We start from the raw sequence: 21,232 nt of genomic DNA, 5'->3' as shown, positions 1-21,232 counted from the left end.
CACTACCACGCCTGGCTAATTTTTTTTTTTTTTTTTTTTTTTTGAGACAGGGTCTCACTCTGTCACCCAGGCTGGAGTGCAGTGACACGATCTCAGCTCACTGCAACCTCCGCCTCCTGGGTTCAAGCGATTCTCATGCCTCAGCGTCCCAAATAGCTGGGACTACAGGCATATGCCACCACATCCGGCTAATATTTTTGTATTTTCAGTAGAGATGGGGTTTCACCATGTTGGCCAGGCTGGTCTTGAACTCCTGCCCTCAAATGATCCGCCCATCTCAGCCTCCCAAAGTGCTGGGATTACAGGCATGAGCCACTGTGCCCGGCCTGTTTGTCTTTCTATAGACAAAAATAGTGCAGTGTCAAAAAACAATTGCTCAGTAAACATTAATTGAATGATAGTTTGGTAAAGTACATAAAGTTCTTAGTTTAGTGACTGGCTCTTATTAGTGCTTAATATGTCATATAAACCAGAACCTTATATATTTGCAGATCCACAAACACACACCTTTAAAGTTCAAGGTTGACATCTTTGTGCCAGGAACTGGCACAGTGCCTGGCACTTAGTAGGTGCTCAGATATTAATTGAATGAAATAATGAGTTCAGTTTTGAGCCTTGCCAGTTCAGATACTTGGTACAATTAGGGTTATACTTCTTTTGTTATTCTTCTTTTCTTTTTTTTTTTTAGACAGAGTTTTGCTCTTGTTGCCCAGGCTGGAGTACAGTGGGGCAATCTTGGCTCACTGCAACATCCGCCTCCCAAGTTCAAGCAATTCTGCCTTAGCCTCCCGAGTAGCTGGGATTGCAGGCTCATGCCACCACACCCGGCTAATTTTGTATTTTTAATAGAGATAGGGTTTCGCCATGTTGGGTAGGCTGGCCTCCAACTCCTGGCCTCAGAGGATCCGCCCGCCTTGGCCTCCAAAAGTGCTGGGATTGCAGGCATGAGCCAGCACACCCGGCCCCCCAGTACATTTTTATTTCTAGCCTCTTTGTGTCCCTTGCCCATTTTCTAGTGGGTTGTCTTTCTTTCTCTTGTTCATTTGTAGGAGATCTTCATAAATCTAGCTGTGTAATTCTTTGCTATGTAAGTTATTATTTGCTATATAAATTATTCCCAATCTGTTTATCTTTTTTACCTTATTTACAATGTAAATTTTGTACATTTACATTCTATATAAATTGTGTATATAGGTTTTAAATTTTTAAATTTTATTTAAATTTTTTTAGAGACAAAGTCTCAGTATGTTGTTCAGGCGGACCTCAAGCTCCTGGGCTCAAGCGATCCTCCTGCCTTGCTTGGGATGGTGGAGTAAACCATCCTAAGCAAGACATAACCCAGAAGCTATAAAAGAAGATGAAGTTGGGTGTGGTGGCTCATGCCTGGAAACCTAGCACTTTGGGGGTCAGAGGTGGGAGGACTGCTTGAGCCCAGGAGCCTGGGCAACATAGTGAAAAATTAGCCAAGCATGGTGGCATATGCCTGTCATCCCAGCTACTCAGGAGGCTGAGGTGGGAGGATCACTTGAACCTGGGAGGTCAAGGCTGCAGTGAGCCATGATCGTGCCACCGCACTCCAGCCTGGGTGACAGAGCAAGGCTATTTCTCAAAAAAAAAAAAAAAAAGGAAAATGACAGATAAGGCTTTATAAAAATCAAGCCAGACATGGTGACATATGCCTGTAATTCCAACTACTTGGGAGTTTATAAAAATATTCTTTGTTGGCCGGGCATAGTGGCTCACGCCTGTAATCCCAGCACTTTGGGAGACTGAGGCAGGTGGATCACAAGGTCAGGAGATCGAGACCATCCTGGCTAACACAGTGAAACCCCGTCTCTACTAAAAATACAAAACAGTCGGGCATGGTGGCGGGCACCTGTAGTCCCAGCTTCTCGGGAGGCTGAGGCGGGAGAATGGTGTGAACCCGGGAGGCGGAGCTTGCAGTGAGCAGAGATCACGCCACTGCACTCCAGCCTGGGCGACAGAGTGAGACTCTGTCTCAAAAAAGAAAAGAAAGGAAAATAGTGCCACTGCACTCCAGCCTGGGTGACAGAGCGAGACTCCGTCTCAAAAAAAAATAATAATAATATCTTGGGTATTTTGTGTGCATTTCCCCCATGTGAACTTTAGAATTGGCTTATTAAGTTCCTTTTTTTTTTTTGAGATGGAGTCTGTCGCCCAGGCTGGAGTGGCGCGATCTCAGCTCACTGCAAGCTCTGCCTCCTGGGTTCACGCCTCAGCCTCTCGAGTAGCTGGGACTACAGGCACCTGCCACCATGCCTGGCTAATTTTTTATATTTTTAGTAGAGACGGGATTTCACCATGTTAGCCAGGATGGGATTACAGGCGTGAGCCACCGCACCCAGCCAACTTCTCAAATTCTATAAAAAATGTTGTGGGTTTTTGATTGAGAATGTGTTGGATTTATAGATTCATTTAAGGAAACCTGACATCTTGACAATATCAAATTTCCTAATCCAAGGGTATGTCTTCCCATTTATTTAAGGCTTCTTTTACATCGTTAAGTAAAGTTTTATAGTTTTCTTTATATAGGTCTTACACATTTCTTGTTCAACTTATTCTCGTTGTAAGGTTTTTGTTGTTATTGTGAATGAGCCTTTTCCCCCCAATTACATTTTCTAATTGGTGATTGGTGGTGTAAATAAAAAATAAAAGTCATCCGATTTAAAATCATTTGGCTGGGTGCGGTGGCTCACACCTGTAATCCCAGCACGTTGGGAGCCCAAGGCAGGCGGATCACCTGAGGTCAGGAGTTCAAGACCAGCCTGGGCAACGTGGTGAACTCCTGTCTCTACTAAAAATACAAAAAATTAGCTGGGCATGGTGGCGGGCGCCTGTAATCCCAGCTGATACCATGGTGGGTTATGGTAGCCTCAGAATGAATTTGGAGAGCTTCCTGCCTTTTTCTATGCTCTGAAATCGTTTATATAATGTAGGAATTATGTGGTTCTTAAAGGCTAGTAGAAAAATCCTGTAAAACTATGTAGACTGGATGCCTTAGTGAAAATATTTTCCTTCCTTAGTTTAATTTTTTATCAGAATAATATGTGTACATACTTTAAGAAATCAAATAGGCTGGGCGCGGTGGCTCACACCTGTAATCCCAGCACTTTGGGAGTCCGAGGTGGGCGGATCACGCCTACCATGCCCATGTCAGGAGATTGAGACCATCCTGGCTAACACGGTGAAACCCTGTCTCTACTAAAAATACAAAACATTAGCCAGGTGTGGTGGCGGGTGCCTGTAGTCCCAGCTACCCAGGAGGCTGAGGCAGGAGAATGGCGTGAACCCGGGAGGCGGAACTTGCAGTGAGCCGAGATCGCGCCACTGCACTCCAGCCTGGGAGATAGAGCAAGACTCCATCTCAAAAAAAAGAAAAGAAATCAAATAGTGCTTCAAAATTTATGAGGAAAAACAGCAACTCCCTGTCCACTCTTCCCCATTCCTGATTTTTATTCCCCAGAGACAGCTACTTTAAATTATTTTAACTGTTTCTTCTGGCATTTAAATTTTTCATTTATTTATTTATTTGTTTGTTTGTTTGTTTATTTTGAGTCAAAGTCTCACTCTGTCACCCAGGCTGGAGTGCAGTGGCGCGATCTCAGTTCACTGCAACATCCGCCTCCCAGGTTCAAGTGATTCTCTTGCCTCAGCCTTCCGAGTAGCTGGGATTATAGGCACACATCACCACGCCCAGCTAATTTTTGTATTTTTAGTAGAGATGGGGTTTCACCATGTTGGCCAGGCTGGTTTCAAACTCCCAACCTCAGGTGATCTGCCCACCTTGGTCTCCCTAAGTGCTGGGATTACAGGGGTGCCACTGTGCTCAGCCTTCTGACAATTTATTCTTTCTAAACAGTGCAAACACTGCTCTTTCTTGAGTTTGTATAATTTTAGATGTAATTTTGCTCTCTTATCCCCAACTCACAGGCATATACTTTGTTTTTTGCTTTTGTTTTTTTGAGATGGAGTTTCGCTCTTGTTGCCCAGCCTGGAGTGCAATAGCACCATCTTGGCTCACAGCAACCCCCGCCTCTCTAGTTGAAGCGATTCTCCTGCCTCTACCTCCCAAGTAGCTGGGATTACAGGCACGTGCCACCATGCCCGGCTAATTTTGTATTTTTAGTAGAGACGAGATTTGTCCATGTTGGTCAGGCTGGTCTCAAACTCCTGACCTCAGATGATCCACCTGCCTCAGCCTCCCAAAGTGCTGGAATGACAGGCGTGAGCCACCACTCCTGGCCTATACTTTGTTTTTCCCTCATTCCCTCATGATAACTGTTATAATATAACCAATAGAATATTAAATTGATTGAACCAACATTCAGTGCATATATTCTTATGTCTGTGTAAATATTGCTCCCATGAACCACGAAGGATGCTTTGAATTACATTTCCTTTGTTGTACCGCTCTCGTTTCCTCTGGGGTTAATAAATCACCTCCATTTTTGTTTGCTCTATATGTCTCTCACTAATTCATACCGAGCCCTCTCTCCTTAAAAACAAGTTCGCTCAAATAGCTGTTTTTAAGTCTGTTCAATCACAATCTAAAGTAACCAAAAAAGATTTAAACTTCTGATCTCCACATGCATGCCTGTTAGGTAAAAATAGGAATTGGCCCTTTAAAGTCTAAAGCCAAGCAGGCACTTTTCTTTCTTGCCAATGGACATTCTTTGAGGAATGTTTTCCCACAAGAGATGCCTTTCATCTGTTGAAAATCTTTTGAGACCAAAGATCCCCTACTGTCCACCCCTACCTCTCCACTCCTGCAATTAATAATCTCCTACAGTGTCGCAGGAAATCTTCATAACTTCACTATCCACACTCACAGCCTTCTTGCTTGTTTTTATTTTGTACTGATTCAGTTGGAATAACTTGTGTCAGAAAACAAGGAAGTGCTCGAAGACGAATAGAGTTCTATAAAAAAGAGCCTAGGCCAGGTATGGTGACACCACTCACACCTGTAATCCCAACACTTTGGAAGGCTTAGGCAAGAGGATTGCTAGAGCCCAGGAGTTTGAGACCAGCCTGTGCAACATAATGAGACTATGTCTCCACAAAAAAATTAAAAGTTAGCTGGGCATGGTGTCACATGCCTGTAGTCATAGCTACTTGGGAGGCGGAGGTGGGAAAATTGCCTGAGCCCAGGATGCCGCGGCTGTAGCGAGCTATGATGGTACCACTGTCCTCCAGCCTGGACAACAGAGCAAGACCCTAGATCAAAAACAAAAATAACATAGGAACCAGTCTGAAGAGGTTCTCACTGGCCAACATTAGCATAATTTGACCATGAAAAAGTGTAATGGTGGTAATAGTTTATGATAGTAAATTATTTAAGTCCATAGTGGTACTGTAAATATCTGAGTTTACTTTCTTATTTGACTTTTGAGCAGGCATGGTGGCTCATGCCTATAATCCCAGCACTTTGGGAAGCCAAGATGGGCGGATCACCTGAGCTCAGGAGTTTCAGACCAGCCTGGCCAACATGACGAAACCCCATCTCTACTAAAAATGCAAAAATTAGCTGGGCGTGGTATCAGGTGCCTGTAATCCCAGGTACTTGGGAGGCTGAGGCAGAAGAATTGCTTGAACCCCAGAGGCGAAGATTGACGTGAGCCAGGATCACGCCACTGCACTCCAGCCTGGGAAACAGAGTGAGACTCTGTCTCAAAACAAACAAAAATAAGTAGATACATATTATGTCTGTGTGAATATTGCTCACACAAAACAAGTAAAAGAAGAAAAAGGAGGAAGTTTGTCTTTACAAAAGAATGCCAATTAATAAATTTAGAAATAATGGTAGAATCAGAAAACTCACCATTTTGTAACCCCCGCGTGATGGATGATTCTGGCAATTATCAGTGGATGCTCAAACTTGTAGACGTAACATCATTGGGAAACAGGCTCTTCACGTGATCTCAAAGTGTGGCCCTATAGATTATTTAACTCTAAGGGAAAGGTGTCTTTACATTGCAAAGATTCAGCAATTACCACCTTAACTGAGTGACCAAACTTAGCTTCCACAGTGCTGGGGAGACATCATATGTCTCCTGATTTGAGGCAACAAGAAGTATATAGATTTAACTATGTAGTCATTTTGTTTGTTTGTTTGTTCTGCGACATAGTCTCGCTCCGTCTCTCAGGCTGGAGGGCAGTGGCGCGATCTCTGCTCACTGCAACCTCTGCCTCCCAGATTCAAGCGATTCTCCTGCCTCGGCCTTCAGGGTAGCTGGGATTGCAGGCATGCGCCACTGTGCCTGGCTAATTTTTGTATTTTTAGTAGAGACGGGGTTTCACCATGTTGCCCAGGGTGGTCTCGAACCCCTGACCCCAGGTGATTCACCTGCCTTAGCCTCCCAAAGTGCTGGGTTTACAGGTGTGAGCCACCGCACCCAGCCATATTCTTAATAAAAATTGTTTAATGTGAATCTAACCATGAGGAAACAATGAGGCAAAACCAGAATGTGAAACATTTTTCTGGTGTTGAATCTTTAAAAAAAAAAATTACGCATTAAAAAAACCCAAAAAATTATAGTTGGCCAAGTGCAGTGGCTCACACCTATAATCCCAGCACTTTGGGAGGCTGAAGCAGGCAGATCCCTTGAGCCCAGGAGTTGGAGGCCAGCCTGGGCAACACAGTGAGACCCCATCTGTATTTTATATAAAAAGTCATTTAGCTGGGCGTGGCAGTACATGCTTATAGTCCTAGCTACTCGGGAGGCTAAGGCAGGAGGTAGAGGTTGCAGTGAGCAGAGGTCGTACCACTGCACTCCAGCCTGAGCAATGGAAGTAAGACTCTGTCTCAAAAAAAAAAAATTAAAAATAAATTTAAAAATAACAGCACTATCTAAAAGGAGACTAAAGAGAAATAACTAAATTCAATACACGAGAACATAGGGTGAGAAAAAGATGAAACAGACATTTTAGGAATAATTGGTAACATTTAAATTTAAATATTTGAATTACTGTTATTTTTTAGTGATAATGATATTATGGTAATATAGGAGAATGTCCTTATTTTTAAAGCAGAGGCCTGCAAATATTTAGAGGTGAACATCCATGATGCCTGTACTTACTTTCAAATGGCTTAGAGAAAAAATGGTGCATATGTGGATATGTCCCAGTTATTAAGCTATTATGTCCAATCTCAGTAATCTGCACTCTACTTTGGGGCCAGAGCTGGGACTTTCTGCTTCACCAGTTAGCTCCGTGAAAGGCTTTACATCCCCAGGGTTCTAGGAGAGAAGGCAAGGATGGAGGAAGAAAAACTGTGTTGGTTTTTTTTGTCTGTATCCTAATGACAATCTACATGCAGAAGGCTGAAGTTGGGCCTTTATATCCAAAAATTAACTTAAGGCCGGGCGCGGTGGCTCACGCCTGTAATCCCAGCACTTTGGGAGGCCGAGGCGGGCAGACCACGAGGTCAGGAGATCGAGACCATCCTGGCTAACACAGTGAAGCCCCGTCTGTACTAAAAATAGAAAAAAAAATTAGCCGGGCATGGTGGTGGGCGCCTGTAGTCCCAGCTACTTGGGAGGCTGAGGCAGGAGAATGGCATGAACCTGGGAGGCGGAGCTTGCAGTGAGCCCAGATTGCGTCACTGCACTCCAGCCTGGGTGACAGAGGGAGACTCCATCTCAAAAAAAAAAAAAAGTCGAGTTCATCATCTATTGCTAGGCAAGAATAATTTTGCTATTACTGTTTACCACAAACCTTTTGTTTGAACTAGGATTTTTAGGTTTAACCTAATTTAAAACAAAAACAGATGCTGGGCATGGTGGCTCATACCTGTAATCCCAGGACTTTGGGAGGCCGAGGCAGGAGGATCACGAGGTCAGGAGATCGAGACCATCCTGGCTAACACGGTGAAACCCCGTTTCTAATAAAAATACAAAAATAATTAACCGGGCTTGGTGGCGGGCACCTGTAGTCCCAGCTACTTGGGAGGCTGAGGCAGGAGAATGGTGTGAACTCAGGAGGCAGAGCTTGCAGTGAGCCGAGATCGCACCACTACACTCCAGCCTGGGTGACAGAGCGAGGCTCCATCTCAAAATAAATAAATAAATAAATAAACAAAGCAAAAACAAAAAAGAACAAGCTCTATGGTGTAGCAGACAGGCATAGGGTTTTGCCTTCGTATTTTCTGGACTGGAGTAAATGTAGAACAGGCAAGCATACCTCTTAAATTAAATAAAATCATTCCTAGTTTTTCTTTTTTGTATTATTTGACCCAGACTGGAGTGTGGTGGTGCAATCCCAGATCACTGCAACCTTCGCCTCCCGAGCTCAAGCGATTCTCGTGCCTCAGCCTGCCGATAGCTGAGACTGCAAGTGCTTGCCACCACGCCCGGCTAATTTTTGTATTTTTTATAGATATGGGTTCCACTATGTTGCCCAGGCTGGTCTCAAAGTCCTGGACCAGGTGATCTGCCCACCTCAGCCTCCCAAAGTGCTGGGATTACAGGTATAAGCCACCGCGCCGAGCCCTATTTGTGACTTTCGTATGTTGTATTTAAATATTAATAAAATCATATTTGATACTAACTTTGTTTTTACCTCATACGTAGCAAAGATAAATAATGGTTTATAAAATTTTCATATATTCAAACACAAAAGTGTTATACTGAGTCACAATGTAAAAGGTATTTCTTATTGTGGGTCTTTGTAAACAAAAATTTTAAAAATACTTGTAAACATTCTCCAGGGCTTTTTGTTCTGTTTTTTGTTTTTTTGAGACAGGGCCTCACTCTGTCACCCAGGCTTGGATGCAGTGGGGCCATCACGGCTCCCGCAGCCTCGACCTCCTGGGCTCAGGCAGTCCTCCCTCCTCAGCCTCCCAAGTAGCTGGGACTATGGGCATGTGCCACCACACCCAGCTAATTTTTGTATTTTTTGTGAAGACAGGGTCTTCCCATGTTCCCCAGGCTGGCCTCCTCCTGAGCTCAGGCAGTCCTCCCTCTTCAGCCTCCGAAAGTGCTGGAATTACAGGCGTGAGCCACCGCACCTGGCCATTCTGCAGCTCTGTGATTTCTTCTTTGATTCAAGAGTTGCTTAAGAGAATTTTTAGTTTCCATGTCATTTGTGTTTCTACTTTTGTTATTCGTATTTTACTTTATGGCATTATAGTCAAAGACAATAGTCTAGGTTATTGTATATTATTTCTTTTTATTGGAAGATGGGTATATTTTTTGTTAGTATGTGTATATGTGTATATGTCTCTATATGTGTTAGCTCAGCTTTATTTTATTATGTAGCGCATTTATATATTTATTAAACTTTTTAGTTGGAAATAATTTCAGACTTACTTGCAAAAATAGTACAAAGAGTCTGGGCACAGTGGCTTACACCTGTCATGCTAGCACTTTGGGAGGCCGAAGTGGGCAGATTGCCTGAGCTCAGGAGTTCAAGACCAGCCTGGGCAACATGATGAGATCCCGATCCCATCTCTGCTAAATATACAAAACATTAGCCGGGCGTGGTGGTTCACACCTGTAATCCTAGCTGCTCCCGAGGCTGAGGCACAAGAATCGCTTGAACCCGGGAGGCGGAGGTTGCAGTGAGCCCAGATCATGCCACTGTTGCACTACAGCCTGGTGACAAAGGGAGGCTCTGTCTCCAAAAAAAAAAGTACGAAGAATTGGTGAATTCTTCCAAATTTGGCAAGTGTTCATGTTTTACTACATTTACTTTATGATTCATTCTCATTATCTCTCTTCTTTTCTGTCAGCCACTCAAGTATTTTCAGCAGTTGAAGTGGAGAATACTCCTTGGTTCGAAAGACACCATATATTAATCTCATTCTCCAGACGCAAGATCCTGGCTGGGCACAGTGGCTCACGCCTGTAATCTCAGCATTTGGGAGGTCCAGGCAGGCGGATCACTTGAGATCAGGAGTTCAAGACAAACCTGGCCAAAATGGCGAAACCCTGCCTGTACTGAAAAAACAAAAATTAGCTGAGCGTGGTGGTGCGTGCCTGTAATCCCCACTGCTCGGAGAGGCTGAGGCAGGAGAATCGCTTGAACCCAGGAGACAGAGTTGGCAGTGAGCTGAGATTGTGCCACTGCACTCCAGCCTGGGTGACAGAGCGAAACTCTGTCTCAGAAAAAAAAAAAGATATTTATGATGTATGAGCCGAGGGATGGTTCATTGGCCAATAATTATGAGATAAAGAATAAAAAATTAGCATTCAGTCCTCTAAATAGAAATTCTAGCCAGGCGCGGGGGCTCACACCTGTATTCCCAGCACTTTGGGAGGCTGAGGCAGGTGGACCATTTGAGGTCAGGAGTTCGAGACCAGCCTGGCTAACATGGCGAAATGCTTTCTCTACTAAAAATACAAAGATTAGCTGGGCATGGTGATGGACGCCTGTAATCCCACCTACTCAGGAGGCTGAGGCAGGAGAATCACTTGAACCGGGGAGGTGAAGGTTGCAGTGAGCCGAGATCATGACGCTGCACTCCAGCCTGGGTGACAGTGAGACTCCATCTCAAAAAAAAAAAAAAAAGAAAAAGAAATTCTGCTGATCATTTGAGCCTAGGAGTTCAAGACCAGCCTGGGCAACATGGCAAAACCCTACCTCTACAAAAAGTACAAACATTAGGCAGGCCTGGTGGCACACATCCTCCCAATTAGTGTAGCTACTCAGGAGGCTGAGGTGGGAGAATCTGAGCCTGGGAAGTCAAGACTGCAGTGAGTGGAGATGGCACCACTGTACTCCAGCCTGGGTGACAGAGTGAGACCCTGTCTCAAAAAAATTCTGGTCCCTGTGTCTCTGAGACTATGAAATTTCTTTCCTCTAATCACATTGCACAATATACACATCCTCATGTGTGCGAAATGTTTTGCAGGCCCGCTTTCTTGTTTTGAAGGCAATGGTTTGGAGCTTTCCTTGAAATAACGCATTTCTGCTGCTTTTGTTTCCTCCTCTCTCCACGCAGACCTGAGGATGAACTGTTTCTAAAAAGACTTTCTAAAGGTTACTTGGTGGGAAAGGACTCGGACGCTCCCCTTTTCTACAGAGAACAAGGAAACAAAAAATTTCAGGAGAAAGATTACACAGGAGCTGCAGTGCTGTATTCTAAGGTAAAACACTCCCAGCTCAAGCAATTTGTTTGTTTATTTTTCTTTGAGACAGAGTCTTGCTCTCTTGCCCAGGCTGGAGTGCAGCGGTGCGATCTCAGCTCACTGCAACCTTCGCCTCTGGGATTCAAGCAATCCTCCCACCTCATTCTCCCGAGAAGCTGGGATTACAGGCATGCGCCACCATGCCTGGCTAATTTTTGTATTTTTAGTAAAGATGGGTTTTCGCCATGTTGGCCAGGCTGGTCTCAAACTCCTGACCTCAGGTGTTCCGCCTGCCTCAGCCTCCCAAAGTGCTGGGATTGCAGGCATGAGCCACCATGCCTGGCCCAGCTCAGCAATTTAACAATGCATATTTCTTCAGGAGGTAGAGCCATATTGCTAAATTTCATAGCCAGTGTTACCTTTATCTATAATACATTGAATGGATTTTAAAAAGAAACCTGACAGAATTCTGCTGTGGTTATAGTCTAAAACAAAAGGTAGTTTATAGGCCCAGTGCAGTGGTTCACACCTGTAATCCCAGCACTTTGGGAGGCTGAGTCGGGAGGATCACTAGAGACCAGGAGTTCAAGACCAGCCTGGACAATATAGGGAGACCCCTTCTCCACACACAAAAAAATTTTTAAATTAGCCTGACTGGTGGTGGCAGGCATCTGTGGTCCTGAAATGGGAAATGTTCCCTTCTTCCCCTCGCAGGGCGTGCAGTGGAGGTGTGGCTCGCTTCTTCAGTGCCCTGCTGCTCAAACCTCTAGGGGAGCATTCAGACGGGCAGGCTGTGGGGCTCTGACCCGAGGGCAGTGTCTAGGGTTGAATGTTTACAGCTGAAGCCACAGTGGGCGCGTGTTCCATGGTGCTACTTTAGTTTGCTGTCTCTAGGCGGCTTGTGTTGACCAGCTCGGTTAGACTCGCCACCTTGTCGCAAGGATGGGGGCTTCCTGTATCCCGGGTTCTTGCCTCGGTGTACTGGAAGAATCAGATCATGCGTGGCTTGGAGAATGAGTGCAGGGTTTTACCGAGTAGAAGTAGCTCGCAGCAGGTTGGGGAGCCAGAAGGGAGATGGTTTTCCCCTGGAGTCCGGCCACTCAGCGACCCAACTCTTCTCCAACTGCTGTGGCCAAACGCTGTGTCGTTCTGCCACCGGTCGGTGGCATGCTGGTGCCTGTCGGCTGCTCTTCTGCCGGCATACTCCTGACAACGTCCAGCTGCTTATGTGTCCGCCTGCTGGGGTCTTGGGTTTTTATAGGCCCAGGCTGGGGGCGTGGCAGACCAGGGTGGTCTTGGAAAATGCAACATTCGGGCGCGAAGGCAGGAGTGCCTGTCCTCACCTAGGTCAGTGGGCACGGCCCGAGGGTGAAGCCCTAGCCAGGGACTCGCCGTTATGCAGCGTTCCCTGCCCACCTGCCATATCAGTGTCAGCTACTCAGGAGGCTGAAGGCAGGAGGGTCACTGAGACCAGGAGTTCCAGGCTTCAGTGAGCTGTGATGGTGCCACTGCACTAGCCTGGGTGACAGAGTGAGACCCTGCCTCAAAAAAAAAAGTAATTTATGTGTTCTGAATTTATTCAAGAAACTTCTGTGTCCATATTCCTTCCGATACCTTGTAGCGGTAAGCTTACTGGCCCCTCGCCTGCCTTGCCCATGTCTGTCAGCCGCTGTTGAACTGCATGCCACTTTTGTCTGAATGTGTGATGAGACTGTTAGCTTGACGGAATCAGTCATCTGTTACTCTTGGCCAGGCACAGTGGCTCACACCTGTAATCCAGCCCTTTGGGAGGCTGGGGCAAGAGGATTGCTTAAGCCCAGGAGTTCAAGACCAGCCTGGGTAACATAGCAAGACCCCATCTATACCATAATGTATAAATGACTCTTGTTGTCCTGCTTTCATAGTAAGAACTGGAACAAGATCCGTTGAGCAACTTCCTTCCATAGCTTTTAAGAGACTTACATGGGCTTAAAGCAGGAACGTATCAATCTCTTGCACCAGTTCTGTGACCTTGGATATTAAAAGAGTAAGTTTAAATTTGAAGGGTAGGCTGGGCACAGTGGCTCACTCATGTAATTCCAACACTTTAGGAGACCCAGGCGGCAGGATCGCCTGCGCCCAGGAGTTCAAGGCAGGCCTAGGTAACACAGCGAGGCCCTGTCTCTGTTCAGAACAATTTTTTTCATTTGAAGGGTGTGGATCCTACTCTGAATCTTTAACAGGTTTATGCTTGAACGTGCTTGCAGTTTGGGATTAATTTTCCAAAAACGATCACACCTACAACAGCAGCTTCTACAGTTGATAAAATCCCTGCTTTGTAGTGTTATAATAAAGTATTTAGCTAAATAATGTAAGCTTTAGTGATTGCTGAGGGATTAAAGTCCGTTAGGTGTAATGATCCAGTGATAAATGGCTTAATAGTTCTTTTTTCAGAGCTAATCTCTTCAACTTTATGTATGTGCATCATAAATGTGATCACATGGGAAGTTCTTCAAGGAAAACAGGGAAAATAAAAACTGAAGCCAGAGAAAAAATTAAGGTTTGCTCTGACTGCGGAGGGAGATGAGCCTGCCTATTTCATGAAGCCAGTATGTCGGTGATTACGGTGCTGTGCAATTTTCTAGAAAGCTGCTATTCTCTTTGTAAAAATATTTGTTGTTTTTATCTGATTGTAAAAGTAATATATGTTTACTTCGAAAAGTACAGAGAAGCACAAAGAGGAAAAAAAACCTCATAACCCGTGATAGGCACTGTTAACGTTTTTGCTTACATCCATCCAGCCAGACTTTTTCCTCCGAAAATATGTTTTTACAAAATTGGGATAATGCTGCACCTTCTGTTTTGTGACCTGCCTTTTTCCCTCGACAATTGATTGTGCCCATTTTCTCATGTTGTTAAATTTTCCACTGGAACACGATGCTTTACGGCTGGCTTAGTGTTCCATGACGGAGAAAAAGCCGTACTTGATTTCACATCTCCTAATGTTGGCAAATTGTTCGGGATCATAACACTGCAATGAGCATCTTTCTATGTAAATATTTGCATATATCCGATTGCTTGCTTAGGGTAAATTCCTAGAAGGGTAATTGCTGGGGCAGAAGGAATGTATTTTTTCAGGCCTTTGGTACTTGATGCTGAATTGTTCTCCAGGAAAGAACTAGTTAACATCCCTGCTGGCGGAGTACGGGAATGTTCATTTCTCCGTATCCCAAGCAGTACTGGTTGTGATGATTACAGTTTCATTATTATATCGGTTTATTGGTGAGTAGAGAATCTGTTCCCATAGATTTTAAAAGTGCAGGAGTGTACAGTGTCGTCTGCCTCTCCTGTCGCCTGACCACGTGATTTTCTGTTCCCATAAACTAGCACCGTTGAGTGTATTTCCAGAGCATACTCCAGACGTGTGTAAATACAGCCTTCCACCCCTGCACACACACCGTGTTTTTACGTCCGTAACATTCTGCACATATTGTTCAGCATCATGCCTTGTCCACTTAACAGTAATAGTTTAAAGATCATTCCATTTCAGTACATAAAGAGCATCCTCAGGCCGGGCGCGGTGGTTCACACCCGTAATCCTAGCACTTTGGGAGGCCGAGGCAGATGGATCACCTGAGGTCAGGAGTTCAAGACCAGCCTGGCCCACAGGACGAAACCCTGTCTCTACTAAAAATACAAAAATTAGCTGGGCGTGGTGGGGCATGCGCCTATAATCCCAGCTACTTGGGAGGCTGAGAGAGGAGAATTGCTTGAACCCCAGTGCGGGGGGTGGGGTGGGGGGGTGTGTGGAAGTTTTAGTGAGCCAAGAACATGCCACTTCGCTGTAGCCTGGGCGAAAGAGCAGAACTCTGTCTCAAAAAACAAGAGCGTCCTCATTCTTTATTATGGCTACATGGTGTTCCATTAAATGGGTGTATCAATTTATGTAACCAGTATCCTGTGGATCAATGCTTGTTTCCTATCTTTTGCTATTTCAAACAATTCTGTGATGAGAAACTTTGCACAGGGCCAGGCACGGTGGCTCACACCTATAATCCCAGCACTTTGGGAGGCCGAGACGGGTGGATCCCCTAAGGTCAGGAGTTCAAGACCAGCCTGGCCAACGTGGTGAAACCCCGTCTCTACTAAAAATACAAAAATAAACTGGCATGGTGGCATATGCCTGTAACCCTAGCTACTTGGGAGGCTGAGGCAGGAGAATCACTTGAACGCAGGAGGCGGAGGCTGCAGCGAGCTGAGATCGCCCCACTGGACAACAAAGAGAGACTGTGCCTCAGAAAAAGAAAAAAAAACCTTGCATGAATGTCATTTTTCATATATAACTGTATGATAAATGATTGTAGGATTAATTCCTAAAAGAGGAATTGCTGGGTCAATGGATATTTTATATGTATGTAAGAGATATATACATATAGAATTTTGACATATATTGTTAAATTACCCTCGGTAATTATGAAACCAGTGTACACCCCCACTAACCGCATAATGAGAATGTCCATTATCCCACTCCTTGACCAGCTCTGTGTGCCATCAATTTTATTTTGCTTTGCCTGATAGGTAAAAAATGGCCTTTCTGTACAGTTTTAATTTGCATTTTATTGATTGTATGAGGCTGAGCATTTTTTTTCACATATTTAAGAGCCATTTTTATTTCCTGTGAGAACTGTCCATATCGTTGCCCATTTTCCTGTTGATTTATTGGTTGTCATCTTAGTGATCTGTAGGAAATCTTGACAAAGTAAAGAAATCAGCTCTTTGCCTGTAATATGAATTGCAGGTATTTTTTCCAGTTCAGTGTTTGCCTTTTGCTTGTGTTTGTTTTTGGTGTGAAGATATTGTTTATTTTCAGGCAGTCAAGTTTATTCACCTTTTATGGCCTCTGGGTTTTGTGTCACAGTCAGGGATTCTTCCAGCATTACTTTGCATGCTTTCTATAGTTCTTCTAGTGCTCCTGTTGCTTTGTTTTTACATTAAGAATTTGATGTATTTGGAATTTATCCAGTGAAAGATTTATCACTTTATTTTGCTCATCGTCTACCTACTTATCCATATATATATGTTTATTTTATTATTATTATTATTTTTTGAGACAGAGGCTGGAGTGCAGTGGTATGATCTCAGCTCCCCACAACCTCTGCCTCCTGAATCCAAGCAATTCTCCTGCCTCACTCACCCAAGTAACGGGGATTACAGGCGTGCGCCACCACGCCCAGCTAATTTTTGTATTTTTCTTAGTAGAGATGGGTTTTTGTCATGTTGGTCAGGCTGGCCTCGAACTCCTGGCCTCAAGTGATCCACCTGCCTCGACCTCCCAAAGTGCTGGGGTTGCAGGCCTGAGCCACCACATCGGGTCTTATCCCAGTACTTTTATTGAATGCTCACCATCTTTCCTACCTTTACTTGAGTACCATATTTATGGTTATTATTAATCCTTGCCAATTTGATGATAGAAAAAAGTACTCTTTTTTGTTTATTTGTCTGTTTGTGACCATCTCACTCTGTCACTCAGGCACTATCTCAGCTCACTGCAACCTCCGCCTCCCAGGTTCAAGCCATTCTCATGCCTCAGCCTCCCAAGTAGCTGGGATTGCAGGCACACATTACCATGCCCTGCTATTTTTTTATATTTTTAGTAGAGACGGGATTTTGTCATGTTGGTCAGGCTGGTCTCGAGCTCCTGGCCTCAAGTGATTCACCTGCCTCAGCCTGGAATTACAGATAGGAGCCACCACGCCCATCCTAGTATCCCTTTTTTTGCATTCATTTTCATCTATTTGGCTATCCGTATGTGAATTAATCATTTGTTTTCTGTAACTATTTATGTTTCTCCTTGTGTGAATTTCTATGTGTGCCACCCACCCTTTGTTATATTCAGGAAATGGGATATTATGCTTGCAGGTACTTCCCTCAGTTTCTTATTCACCTTCAGTGTTGTTTGTGGTTGAAGCTGTATCTGACAAAGTGCTTTTAATACTGATGTCCTCACTTGCTCTTCACAGCTTTGCTCTCAGGTAGTTAAAACGTAAGCTGAAGCACAACGAGGTTCAGTAACTTTCCCAGTTTCACAGTCTTTAGTACAAGAGCCCGTAATATCTGAAAAATGTACTTTAGAGATGCTAGTTTCCATTTATACCTTTAACCAGTTCATTGTTTTGCAGGGAGTGTCACATTCAAGGCCTAACACTGAGGACATGTCGCTGTGCTATGCTAACCGCTCGGCAGCCCTCTTCCACCTGGGTCAGTACGAGGTGAGTATCAGATACCTAGTGTGCGTGCAGAGGATCCGGGGGGCCTTCACTGGAGGACTAGACCTTCGTCTCTGCTTCTTCCATGGAGCTCTCAAATCAGGTCGTGCTGCTATTGGTTGAATCGGAAACACATTAGCATCTACCTAAAGTTGGGCTGGGCGCTCACACCTATAATCTCAGCACTTTGGGAGGTCGAGGCAGGCGGATCACCTGAGGTCAAGAATTCAAGACCAGCCAGGCCAACACGGTGAAACCCCATCTCTATTAAAAATACAGGGATAAAAATTAGCCAAGTGTAGCGTAGTGTAGTCCCAGCTACTAAGGAGGCTGAGGCAGGAGAATCACTCAGGAGGTGGAGGTTACAGTGAGCCAAGATCACGCCACTGCACTCCAACCTGGGTGACAGAGTGAGACTCTCTCTCAAAAAAATGTACTAGGCCAGACATGGTGGCTCACACGTGCAATCCCAGCCCTTTGGGAGGCCAAGGCAGGCGGATCACGAAGTCTGGAGTTCGAAACCATCCTGGCCAACGTGGTGAAACCCCATCTCTACTAAAAATACAAAAATGAACTGGGCATGGTGGCAGGCACCTGTAGTCCCAGCTACTCAGGAGGCTGAGGCAGGAGTATTGCTTGAACCTGGGAGGCAGAGGTTGCAGTGAGCCCAGATCGCACCACTGCACTCCAGCCTGGGCGACAGAGCGAGACTCCATCTCAAAAAATATGTATAAATAACTAAACTTGCTCTTTCTCCTGAGTCATTTCACTGATCACAGGTGACCATATGGGATAGTGTTGATTGACAAGAAAGAGCTATGGGGCCGGGCGCAGTGGCTCACGCCTGTAATCACAGCACTTCGGGAGGCCAAGGCGGGCGGATCACTTGAGGTCAGGAGTTCGAAACCAGCCTGGCCAACATGGTGAAACCCCGTCTCTACTAAAAATACAAAAATTAGCTGGGCAGGTGGCGGGCGCCTGTAATCCCAGCTACTCAGGAGGCTGAGGCAGGAGAATCACTTGAACCTGGGAGGCAGATGTTGCAGTGAGTCAGTGAGCTGAGATCGTGCCACTGCACTCCAGCTTGGGTGAGAGAGGGCTCTGTCTCAAAAGAAAAGGGAAAGAGCGATGGGACATTCAGTGGGGATGTGGACTGTATCCAACAGGTCAGCAGTGCTCAGTGTCAGGATTAGCTGAGTGACTAGTTGCTGCTAATACTTCAGGTTCCAAGTGTTTGCAAAGTATACTGTTTGCTTCTTTTTTTTTTTTTTGAGTCAGAGTCTTGCTCTGTCACCCAGTCTGGAGTGCAGTTACGCTATCTCGGCTCACTGCAAACTCTGCCTCCCGGGTCCACACCATTCTCCTGCCTCAGCCTCACAAGTAGCTGGGACTACAGGCGCCCGCCACCATGCCTGGCTAAGTTTTGTATTTTTAGTAGAGAGAGCATTTCACCACGTTGTTCAGGCTGGTCTCAATCTCCTGACCTCGTGATCCTCCCGCCTCAGGCTTCCAAAGTGCTGGGATTACAGGCGTGAGCCAGGCATCCAGCCGTGTCAGTGGAGTTTTTAAAACAGGAAGTGACCAAAATCAGATTACTGTTTTAGGAGGATATCTCTGAGGCATCTGGAATTTGTATTAGAGAAGTCTAAGGACAAGCTCTAAAATGCCATTTTGATACATCTGTTTCAGAATTCTACAAAAATTCAAATTATACCCTAGAGTTGAGAACTATTGGAATAGTAAGAAGTCCACACTTACCTGCCCTTCAGACTAAAAGAGAAAAGCAGGAATCTAACTCTAGACTCTAAGCAAGAAAGTCCTGGACTACTGAGGCCAATGATTAGGAAGAAGAACTTCCAGTACATTTAACCCTTTATAACTTTTCTTGTTTGTTTTTTTTTGTTTTTTTTTTTTTTTTTTGAGACGGAGTCTCGCTCTGTCGCCCAGGCTGGAGTGCAGTGGCCGGATCTCAGCTCACTGCAACCTCCGCCTCCCGGGTTCACGCCATTCTCCTGCCTCAGCCTCCCGAGTAGCTGGGACCACAGGGGCCCGCCACCTTGCCCGGCTAGTTTTCTGTATTTTTTAGTAGAGACGGGGTTTCACCGTGTTAGCCAGGATGGTCTTGATCTCCTGACCTCGTGATCTGCCCATCTCAGCCTCCCAAAGTGCTGGGACTACAGGCTTGAGCCACCATGCCCGGCCCATACTATAATTCTTCTATCCAGAAGACTTTTTTTCCTAAAAAAATAGAAATATTTAATCCAAGAACATTAAGCATACCAGTATCCTCAACAAGTATTGCTAATCACTGAAAGGATCACTCAAAACTATATGATTTAAATAAGCATGTGGTTGTAATTGTTCCATTTTTAGTAATCCTTAACTTTCCTATAGATTTTTGGAAATACTTTCAGTAAACATTGAAGACTAGGGACCAAGGGTCATTGTGGGATTTTCTTTCTGTTTTCAGACGTGTATTAAAGATATTAGCAGAGCACAGACGCATGGCTATCCAGAAAGACTGCAGCCCAAGATCATGTTACGTAGAGCAGAATGTCTGGTGGCCCTGGGGAGACTACAGGAGGCGAGCCAGACCGTCGGTGATCTTGAAAGGAACTTCACGGCCACACCAACCCTAGCAGATGTCCCCCGTCAGACTCTGCAGAGAAACCTCCATCATCTGAAAATGAAGGTACAGGAAAAGGAGAATCCCACAGAAACCTTCCCAGCAACTCTGGCCAAAACCCTTGAGGATGTGGCGCTCAGGGGAGAGAATGAACGACTTTCCAACGCCTCATCATCCGTCGGCTTGTGCATAGATCCTTTGAAAGGTCGCTATCTTGTTGCCACGAAAGATATTCTCCCAGGAGAGGTCCTGGTGAAGGAGGATGCTTTTGTGAGTGTTCTCAACCCCGGAGAACTGCCACCACCGCATCATGGCCTAGACAGCCAGTGGGACACCAGAGTCACCAATGGGGACCTCTATTGTCACCGATGTTTGAAGCACACTTTGGCCACAGTTCCATGTGACGGATGCAGTTATGCCAAGTATTGCAGCCAGGAGTGTTTGCAGCAGGCCTGGGAGCTCTACCACAGGACAGAATGTCCTCTGGGGGGGCTGCTTCTCACACTGGGTGTCTTTTGCCACATTGCCCTGAGGTTGACTCTTGTGGTGGGAGTTGAGGATGTTCGCAAAATCATGAAGAAGCTTTGTGTTAAGATTAGTAACAAGGACATCTGTTTACCAGAAAGCGACAATCAGGTCAAGACACTTAATTATGGCCGAGGAGAGAGTGAGAAAAATGGCAATATGGTTGAGACCCCGATTCCTGGATGCGATGCTAATGGGAAGTATGACAGTAATTATGATGCTGTCTTCAACCTTTTGCCCCATACTGAAAACCATAGCCCGGAGCACAAATTCCTCTGTGCTCTCTGTGTTTCTGTACTGTGCAGGCAGCTAGAAGCAGCCGGTTTACAGGCCATCCCAACAGGTGTGAACTCCTCTCAGCTCACAGCAGCAGTGACACCTGAGTCGTGTCCCGACGTGACTATTTGGGGAGTGGCAATGCTGAGGCACATGTTACAGCTGCAGTGTAATGCTCAGGCGATAACCACCGTACAACACACAGGTAAGAGGGAGACTGACGCTCAGGCGATGGCCACCGTGCAACACACAGGTAAGTGGCCAGATCACAAGGTCCAGAGATCAAGACCATCCTGGCCAACATGGTGAAACCCCGTCTCTACTAAAAATAAAATTTTAAAAATTAGCTGGACGTGGTGGTGGGTGCCTGTAATCCCAGCTACTCGGGAGGCTGAGACAGGAGAATCACCTGAACCCGGGAGGTGGAGTTTGCAGTGAGCCGAGATTGTGCCACTGCACTCCAGCCTGGGTGA

At 45.3% G+C, this 21,232-nt stretch overlaps 1 protein-coding gene across 15 annotated transcripts in view; it reads left to right on the top strand.

Moving 5' to 3' along the window:
- Positions 1 to 21,232, top strand: part of SMYD4 (SET and MYND domain containing 4) — a 46,277-nt gene that overhangs the window by 2,875 nt on the left and 22,170 nt on the right. For 10 of the 15 annotated variants that reach the window (XR_013405899.1, XR_013405898.1, XR_013405900.1 and 7 more), the window contains exons 3-5: positions 10,961 to 11,105; positions 17,246 to 17,335; positions 19,803 to 20,964. Coding sequence is in view for 11 of the 15 variants with exons in the window: in XM_028835860.2 (XP_028691693.2) it covers positions 10,961 to 11,105; positions 17,246 to 17,335; positions 19,803 to 20,964 (1,397 nt within the window). In the remaining 4 variants the exon portion in view is untranslated. The remainder of the gene's footprint in view (positions 1 to 10,960; positions 11,106 to 17,245; positions 17,336 to 19,802; positions 20,965 to 21,232) is intronic. The other 5 variants (XM_077969788.1, XM_077969789.1, XM_077969786.1 and 2 more) reach the window with 1 other exon arrangement.

This window comes from Macaca mulatta, chromosome 16, assembly GCF_049350105.2.
Source record: "Macaca mulatta isolate MMU2019108-1 chromosome 16, T2T-MMU8v2.0, whole genome shotgun sequence".
NCBI lineage: Eukaryota > Metazoa > Chordata > Mammalia > Primates > Cercopithecidae > Macaca > Macaca mulatta.
The sequence above is the reverse complement of the archived record's forward strand: the minus strand, read 5'-3'. Positions and strand labels throughout refer to the sequence as shown.